At 34.8% G+C, this 9,784-nt stretch overlaps 1 protein-coding gene across 1 annotated transcript in view; it reads left to right on the top strand.

Moving 5' to 3' along the window:
* Positions 1-6: 6 nt before the first annotated feature.
* The window catches only part of LOC110036593 (proteinaceous RNase P 1, chloroplastic/mitochondrial), a 41,239-nt gene continuing 31,461 nt past the window's right edge, over positions 7-9,784 (top strand). Inside the window, exons 1-4 of the mRNA XM_020741074.1 lie at positions 7-1,090; positions 2,085-2,174; positions 2,301-2,482; positions 7,169-7,289. Of these exons, the coding sequence (XP_020596733.1) occupies positions 161-1,090; positions 2,085-2,174; positions 2,301-2,482; positions 7,169-7,289 (1,323 nt within the window). The 5' untranslated portion in view covers positions 7-160. The remainder of the gene's footprint in view (positions 1,091-2,084; positions 2,175-2,300; positions 2,483-7,168; positions 7,290-9,784) is intronic.

Genomic DNA, 9,784 nt, shown 5'->3' with positions numbered 1-9,784 from the left:
AGGAATGCCTCCGGCAATTTTCCTCCGCTCCTCTCTAATCCGCTGCCCCTCTTCCTTCTTCCACGCCGTAACCCATGCCTCTCGTCGTTCTCACCGTCATATCTCCCGTCCTTCTATTCGGCATAACTTCAAACACCTCTCCTTAACAAACCCTTCCACCATGTCCTTTCCGATTTCCACCACTTCCGCTGCCAACAGTACCCTCAAATTATCCAAAAAGGCTCGACGTGAGACGCCGGAGAACCTCCTTCGCCACCACCTTGATATGTGCTCGAAGCAAGGAGACGTCTCCGAGGCCCTCCGCCTTTACGACTCCGCCCGCGCCGGTTCCATCCCGCTATCCCTTCACCACTATAATGTCCTGCTCTACTTGTGCTCCCATCTCTCCGCCACCGCTTCCGAGGCTGACCGTGCTTTTGAAATCTTCCCTCAGATGTCAGTCGACGGCGTCGTCCCAAACGAGGCCACCTTTACTACCCTCGTCCGCCTTGCCGCCGCCCGTGGCGATCCCGACCTTGCCTTTCAGTTCATTAAGACCATGTCCGCCGCAGGCATTACCCCACGCCTCCGCAGCTACGGCCCCGCACTTTTCGGCTTCTGCGAGAAAGGCGACGTTGAGAAGGCCCAGGAGCTCGAGGCTCACATGGTCGAGGCAAAGGTTGCTGCCGAGGAACTGGAGCTGGCAGCTCTCTTCCGTCTCAATTCCGAGCTAGGGAGGGGAGAAGATGTCTACCGGCTGTTGCACAGGATGAGGGCCGAATTGAGGATGGTGTCCGAGACGACAGCTGAGTTGATTGAAGGTTGGTTTAATTCAGTGCAGGCGGCAGGATTTGGACTTCACGAGTGGGACGTGGAGATGGTCAATAAAGGGGTGTTAACAGGAGGAGGAGGGTGGCATGGACAGGGGTGGTTAGGTAAAGGGCAATGGAGTGTCGGGAGGAGTGAAATGGATAAGGAAGGTGTGTGCAGGCGGTGTAGGGATAGGATGATGTCTATAGATATAGATCCTGTGGAGACTGAGGTGTTCGCAAGATCATTGGCCGAACTGGCTAGTCAAAAGGAGGCTAAGGCGGATTTTACAGGTTTCCAGGTTCGACTGATTGTGCATTTTTCACGTTATTTATTTTGGTTATTTATAATAGTAGTAGAGCACAATTACACTTCTGTTCGTTTGATTCATATGCACACATATGATTCTCATTTCCTGTTTGATTGAATGAAGGCTGAAGGATACCTTCGTTAAAATTCTAGTGGAAGCTGGATTAACATTACAAGTTAGCTTCTTTACCTTTCATTGTGTAGAAACTTCTTTTTTTTAATATTTTTTGTTTTAGGACTTGATGAAATAGAATGCATATGTGGAACTTTGCCACTTTATATTTGTTCTCTTTTGGATTTCTTATTATTACTCTTTTTAAATATAGGAGATTACCTGTTGGTGTTTTAGTTACAGTGCCTCTGAATTTTATGCTTATCGAAGTACCTTTAATTGTTCTACTTGATTTCTTGTTTGTTGCAGTTTCTCATCTTGCACTAATCCGTGAGGTAAACAGATCATTTTATTTGCAATATGAATACCACTTTCTTGATGGTAATAGAAAATGTTGATCTATTGGGTTTGCACTTCAATTTGTTTTTGGAAACGGGTTAAATACCCTATCAATCCAATGCAATGTTCTTACTCGGACAACTTGGTTGAAGTTTTGATGCAAGATCGATTCCAATTCCCTTTTTGTAGCTAAATCAGTAACCAGACTTGCTTCCTGCTGCAATAAACATCTGAATTTCACTGATCTCATTACGAAAACAGAGTTTCTTTATATCATTGCAATGCTTATCTTCCTGAAATATCCCACAATAAAATTGGAGAAGTTGCATTACAACATGTTTTAGTCTTATCTCTTATTAAGGGCAGATTATGATCATCATTAGCCTTCTTCCAACAGTTTGAGTTGGCAGATGAAGAGCACTGTAGACCATTACAGTTTGCTGAGAGTTTCTAGCTCTTTTATTTTATTTTAATTAGGAAATTGCTATGATGAATTGAGGAAGTTAAGTTCAAGTTATTTGCTCACTGTTTACAGTCGTGGCTTGACCGGTATGGGCCATTTGATGCAGTCATAGATGGTGCAAATGTTGGCCTAAATAATCAACACAAATTCAGTTTTTTCCAGGTAATGTTATTTCAAATGAGCTGTTATATAGTTTCAATGCAGTGAAAAGCTGGCTAGAATTTGATATTTGGTTCTTTTTTATGTTTTAGGGTTTAGGGTAACATACATTTTGTGTAACATATGCAGCTAAATTATATTGTTAATGAACTCCGTCAGATGAGTTCATCAGATAAGTTGCCTCTTGTTGTCCTACATTGCAGCCGGGTAAGAGGTGGACAAGCTGATAATTCAAACAATAAAAGGTTGTTGGAGAGCTGGAGAAGGAGTGGCTCACTCTATGTCACTCCATCTGGATCTAACGATGACTGGTAACTAGTTCGTTCAGTTTTTTATTTATATTTTTTTATGTTTTGCTTCTTTGAGGATCTATGTTCCTTGGATTAAGCTTAAGTTGATGTTGTTTTTCAGAAAAAGTTCTCATATATTCTCTTGTAGCTTCTTCATCGTTGTTGTGGCCACGCATATTAAAGTAATTATCAGAATCTTGAATATTTGGATATGAATTGAAGAAAATAGAGGACCACAAATCTGATTTTCTTTAGCTTCATCATCATTAGTCTTATGCTAACTATTTTGGGTTGGCTTAGTGGCTTCTCATTTTTTTTTTGTTTGTTATGTGCTGTTTATGGTGTTAATCATTTTTAAGAACAAATTTTATCGATGTTACTTTTCAACCGTCCCTCCTTTTCCAAAATTTCCTCAAATCTTATTTGCTTGTCTAATGCATGCTTTTTTTGCCACTTTGTGTTACATGCTCAAGCCATCAAATTCCCTATTCGCTTACATTATTTTCAATTGCTGCCTTTTTAACTTTTCTTTAATAAATTTATTTCTTAATTTCTCTTTTTATGTTTTGACACACATCCATCTTAACATTCTCATGTCTATCATGCTCAACTTTGTAGCAATAGTTTTTTTCAATAGTTAATACCTGGATCCTTAGCTTTATGACATCCACTTATCAAATGATATATTTTTTTGGATATTTATCCATTTTAAACTCCTAAAATTATTTTTACAAATTATGTATAATAAACTCGAGAAACTTAAATCTATCATTCTTAGGCAGGAATTTATCTCTTTCTAGTATTAATTTATAGGGCCATTTACATACATATGACATAATTTTGTATTATTTACATATCTAACATCAAAACTTTTCATATTTGCATGCATAGTACATAAATCTTTTCCTACATAGGTTCGTTATACAAAAATATTATAAATGTCAATATAATTTCTCGATTTTTGCGTGTTATCCTTGCACATGAACCAGACTAATCTTCTCTATATTGTTCCAATTTTATCGGATGTCTCCGAAGAGTCTTATAAACGTCAATATCAAATTTTAGGTGTTAACTGTGTAAATACATTGGAATTATATAATATGTATCTAACTTTCTTTAATTTCTAATTATAAGTTTCTCATTCATTAAAATTATATGCCATATATTGGGAATTTATTCTATTGCTCTTAAGTTTTCTTTCTTTTGACATTTTCTCAATTACTGTAACTATTTCTATAGTTATCTCATCGATTAGAATTATTATTTGCAAACTATATTAATGCACATTTTTGTTTAATATTCTTTATAAGTGTCTTCATTATGGGTACAACAATGATTTGGAATCAATTTTGCTTCTTATTTTAAATTTGCTATAATTAGAAACTCTTTGGTCATTCCTTAATTGTTTTTTATTTTAATTTTTACTCTACTTACATATCTTCAATAACATAACATGTTTGCAGGCTTGCTTAGAATGTGGGTTACACCCAAATCTTATTAATTCAGAGAAAATTAGAAAGTCTAGAAAAGAGATGGGTAGAGGAAGCTGATATGATAAAATATGACTTACAATGCTACAATGACAACGTGAATGGGGAAAAGGAGTAAAAAAGGTAGAACATCTAACTTTCCTTGGGATTCATTATTTATAGATAGAGATCTAGGGTCTTGAGCTTTATAAAAAAGCTACAAAATAAGTAATACACATGTTAAAAAAGATTAAGTCATTTAGAAGTTTTTCTGCCTTGATACAAATTCGAATTGTGCGGTCTACTTATTGGAGGACCTGGCCTGGTTGGCTTAGAAAGACTGCTTTGATGTATATGGCTTCATTATGGAGCCATGGTGGATGCTTCGTTGTGATAGGTGTGTAAGCATGCCTTGTCGCTGCTGTGCAGATGCCTTTAATCTAGCAAGGCGAGTCTGTTTTTCTTCAGCCTGGCGAGTGATCTATCATCTTCAAACTCGACTCGCAAGTCCATGTTGATTTGAATCCGTGATCTAGTATTGGGCCCTACTTGAAGTGCTTATCTCTTTTATCACCCTTTAAGATGAGTCTATCTCAATTGAGAGTACATTGTAATACTAATTCGACAAAAAATGTACACTAAAATCGTTTTTAAAGTATACCTAATTTTTTATACTTCAAAAAATCTTCAAAATTATTTTTATGTTTCCATCGGCTCAATGCAATTTCTCAGGAAAGCAAAAAGAACAAAAGGAAAAGATGGTAAAACACAAACCATCAAACCATCAAACCACCAACAGGTAAATCGAGAAGATGGTGAAACACAAACCATCAAATCATCAAAAGGAAAAGATTGTAGAACGCAAACCATCAAACCTCCACCATAGAGAACAAAGGAGGAGAGATATATTTTGAGATAGGTAGTGAGAGGCGACGACACAAAAAATGGATGGAGGGGAGAAGGTAGCTGGGATTCTGCTCTAAAGCCACACATAGATAAAAAATATGGTGAGCAGGGGAGGAGGGATATTGGAGGGGACACGAGGAGGGATTTTGGAAATTGTAGAGGGGCAACGATGAGATTTTGTAGTTGAAACGGAGCTCTAACCGTGGAATGAACCCTCCCTAGTCATTTCGGCTTTTACCATTCTACAGCAGTACTCTGCCTAAAGCACGTGAGAAGCAGCCTCCTGAACACTTTGGTCGGCGTTTTGGGCTGATAAGCAGCGAAAATGGCACCCCAAATACACCCTAAACTTTGAATCCCATATCCAATGTGAGGGTTATCACTAGATTAAAGCCTAATTATATTGTACTGAAAGCAAGAAGCTTCTAATATGAAAGTTGAAAATTTATTTGTTTAAAAAAACCAAAAACTTTGTTCTTATATATTTTTTTCTAGATAAGTCCTTTTTTAAAAGTCTTCATGTAGCTGTGTTAATGCAAATGTATGGTAAGTTAAAATTAATTTGAATTTAAAATTTAGGTTTTGCAACTTAGCCACTGAAGATAGGCAACTTGATTATATGTTTTTTAATGCCAATTCAACCATAAAGTTTTTTTGTGATTTGCTCTTAAATGATATGATAATTTTTTGATATATTTAACATCTAAACCTTTTTGTAGAACTTATAAGATAATTTTATAATAAATGAACGTAACCGTAGATAAAAATGCATATCAAATGCAAACTTGCATAAGTGAAAACCTTCAAATAAAAATTCTACAAAATAAACTAAAAAAATAATAGAGAAAAAATAAGTATTGTACGATCATGGAACCGCTAGTTTGATAAACTTGAATGCTAGAACAAAGGCTTTAGATCGCATCGAAACTTTGAATTGTTCTCTCGATCGGTCGAAAATCATGTTGAAGCCTTGGATCTCTCTCTGGATCGTGCTCTGGATAATGTCGAAGCTCTGGATCGTGCCTCAGATCACGCCAAAGCTCTGGATTTCATCGAAGACTCCCTTGTTCCTATCAGGGCTGCTTGACGACTCTCTTGCTTCAATCAATGACGCTCGACATTGACTTGCTTGTTGCTTGCTTCGATCATAGAAGATGAGATCAATGGCGAGGCGATGGCGAGAATTATTCTATGAGAACTGCTTGAGAATTCCGTTGGTTTGATTTTGTGTTTCTTCTCGGCTTATGCCTTCATGCTGCTCGAATTTAAGCTCTTGTGTCTGTGTTGAGTGGTGTCCAAACCATGTCTATGTAAACGGGGAGTTCATACACAATTAATAACATGTCTGTCATGTATCGGCCCATGTCAAAGCCTTGTCCATGTCTGTGTCCGACATGGGTACGACACCTGTTTTGAGGTGTTTGTGTTTCAGAGTTTTTCAATTATGTCATTTTATTGTGGAGCGTTGACACAAGAGTTTTGATGAATTAATTTTTTTTTGAGAAAAATAACCCAAAATATTATTGAAATACTCTCAACCATTATTACTCCTTAATATTTCAATAGTTTTTTGAAATTGTATTTGTCCCATGATATTAAAGCTTTTGAAAATTATTTTTAATATTAGATATTTCTTCATTAAACAAACCATACTTAACCTAATGTGTTCATCAGTGAAAATCACAAACTATTTTTTCCTAGAATATATAAGATTTTTTTTAAGTAACTCAAATATTGCTATGAATCATAGTAAATTGTATAATTAGTTTATATATTTGTGGAGAAAAATATGAACGGTGATTTTTAACAAACTGACAAACTTCAAATTGAAACAAAGATGAATTTTTATTTTGAAATAATATGGGAAACAAGTATTTTAGATACTAAAAATTAGGATTACCTAATCTATAATGCTATAACATAATATTATTGTATTTCTATTATTGTATTTAGAAATAAAACAAAATTTAAACCAGTATTTTGGCATTCTATTTGAGTCAAAAATCATTGTCAAAATAATTGAGTTTATCATTTCAAAACAATAAAGTTTTCAAAATTTTTCGCTTGTTCTCTCTCTCATTTCGACCTCTTTTTCATTGCTCAGGTGGTCTGGGTTTTGATATTGTCACGGACAAGTTTAGATTGAGATAAATCACTTCAATAGTTATCTGGATGCTCTTGTAATAGTTTTGTCAGTCTATTTCTTTGGTATTGCACGAAAATACTGCAATGATTCTCCTGCGTGCTCCTTATTTTCCAGTCTTTTGGAGTCCTAACTTATATGAGGGTTATTGAAACTATTTGTAGTGACTTAAATCTTCTATATGTGTAGGTACTGGTTGTATGCAGCAGTCAACTGCAAATGTTTGGTTGTTACCAATGATGAAATGAGAGATCACTTGTTTGCTCTACTTGGAAATAGCTTCTTTCCTAGATGGAAAGAAAAACACCAGGTTTACCATTACCATCATTTTTCAGTTTGCTAAATTTATTTCAGTAAATTACATTTTATTATGAATAGGTTCAATGGATTTCCTGCACTGCTTTCCATGATTTATATAAGATTCAATCGTCTCACTTGTTCTTAAATGTCTATTGGCTTAACATTGTAAACACTGTAAAATACTAGTGTTCTCTATGATGCTAGCTTTTTTTAGTGGAAATAAGGTAGTTGTTGGAGCTATTTTCCAAAATGTTAATTCAATGAAATAAAATTAAAACTTTAAGTGATGGTATCACAATCTTATGCTTCTGGCTCCTGGCTCCTGGCATGTGTACCATGCCAATACTTAACATGGGAGCCAAATTATTTGCACTCTGAAACACCTAAAGCAAATGGAGAAGAGTGAAATAATATATAGGAAAGTGAGAAGAGTGAAGGAGAAGTCTTTTTTTATTTTGTTTTTTTTATGTTATTCAAAGCTTAAACCTCCACTTTGGAGGTCAAAGGCAGTCCACTCAGCAACGGGGTTGATGGTATATATTAGAAAAAAAGGAAGATGAGAGTAATGGGGAAGGGTCTTCTCTGTACTTGTTTCAAATTGTTAAGATGCTGCTTTTGCTTGTTTTGTAAATAAAATATATGGTTTCAAGGGATAGATTTGTCAAAATTTGGCATATAGTTGATGGATGGGTACCTAACCAAGCTTAAAAATGGGAAACAGCTGCTCCATTTAATAAATTCTGATTTTGATTTGTTCTTATATAAATAAACAATAGCTAGAGAATGCAGCTGGGAACAAATCTGAGAATAAGCCTGGCCTATTTGTGAGTGAACACTTAGCGCAGAATGATTGCCTAGGTAAGACGAAGATTGCGGCTTGATCTCCATTCCAATAACAAATTTTAGGAAGCCGGGCATTGCTAGCTAAAGCGGGCAAGCTCATGGATTTTTGTCTTTTCTCCAGTTTTCATTATTAATAACTATTGAAATGATAAAGCTATTAGCTGCTCAACTGACAGATACTATTGATCGCTTACCATTCAATTGATGTAAGCATGTGATTGAATGTCAACAAGATTTTTTGGTAGTCTGTATGGCATGTAGGTATATGGTTGTATAGAAAAATTTTTAGGTATTAATTTGTTTTGGTGTGTCGTCCATCAGAAATATTGAAAGATTTTTATGCAAATGATTAAATACGTCATTTGAAGTTTTATTTATCATCCTGAGAGGAAAAAATATTATCTTGAAGTGAATTCAATCATTCAAATAATAAAAATCTTTAAAATTTATGGATATATATTAACCAGAGATTTTCCCTTATCTTACGGGTATAATATAGAGTTTATTTTATTATGGAATACTGATTTTTCCTAAAGGGTAAACCTCCTAACTTATTATATCTCGAGAGTTGTGAACCTTGAGAAAACACTCAATTAAAATACTAGCTTTTCTTGTTTATGATTTCAAAAGTCTGGATGCTAGTGTTGTTGTTTCAGGAGTTTCAAACAGGATATATTCAAATTTGAAGAGATTTTTCTAGAGTTTGAAGGCGAAAGGGCATGAAGTGCTAAGATATTGAGAAACCTGTTGAGCCCTCCAACTTATTCTAATTTAGATAGAATTGGATATGATTCAAGAGAGAGGATTGACTGAAAATGATGTTAAAAATTGACGTCTAAAATGTGTGGTAGACCATTCAAGGCACAATGCGCATATTGGTGTTGATCAAGACGATCAACTAAGTACCAAAATATTAGTATCAATACTCTAAATTTGAATTCAAATTTAGATTTGAATTTGAATTTAGAGATTAGATTTGAAATTCTATTTGATTAATTTAGAGATTATAAAATTGAGATTTTGATTGAATTGGAAATTCAATATTTGTGAGCTTTAGAGTTTTTATCAATAGAATCTACTAAGATCTCATGCTAGGGATTTAGGCAAATGTTGCCTAAGAAGTTTGACTTGAGATTTCTAGAAATGAGAACCGTAGGGCGTTGTCGGCCGTTTTATTGTTCAACTTTCGTAGTTTGAAAAGGTGATGATTTTGTGATTTTGAAAATAATTTAAATATAAATATAACTTTTTGAAAGAACATTTTAATTTTTAAAATAAGTGAGATCAAACGAGTCTCACATTTTTAAATAGTTTAGATGATTTAATATAACACTACAAGCAATACATTTATCCCGAAGAATAAATATATTACTTGTGATAGGAATTTAATCATCTAGACTAAACAATTTGTGACATCCGTTTTGATCTGCGAAATATTTTATAAAAAGGCCAACAAGTTCCCCTATCTAACATAAAAAAATTAAATAGGGTTTATTTTATCTGGGTTCCTGGTTCCCTATAGAGGCAAACCCCTATAATTAATTATATCTTAAATGATCGAAATCACTTAAGAAAACTCTCGATTAAGATCAGGTGGTTTTGCTTTCAAGATTTCAAAGTTTAGGTTTTCACGATTGGACATAAGAAAGTCAAATGGGAATG

Source organism: Phalaenopsis equestris, unplaced genomic scaffold, assembly GCF_001263595.1.
Source record: "Phalaenopsis equestris unplaced genomic scaffold, ASM126359v1 Scaffold208949, whole genome shotgun sequence".
Taxonomy (NCBI): domain Eukaryota; kingdom Viridiplantae; phylum Streptophyta; class Magnoliopsida; order Asparagales; family Orchidaceae; genus Phalaenopsis; species Phalaenopsis equestris.
The sequence above is the reverse complement of the archived record's forward strand: the minus strand, read 5'-3'. Positions and strand labels throughout refer to the sequence as shown.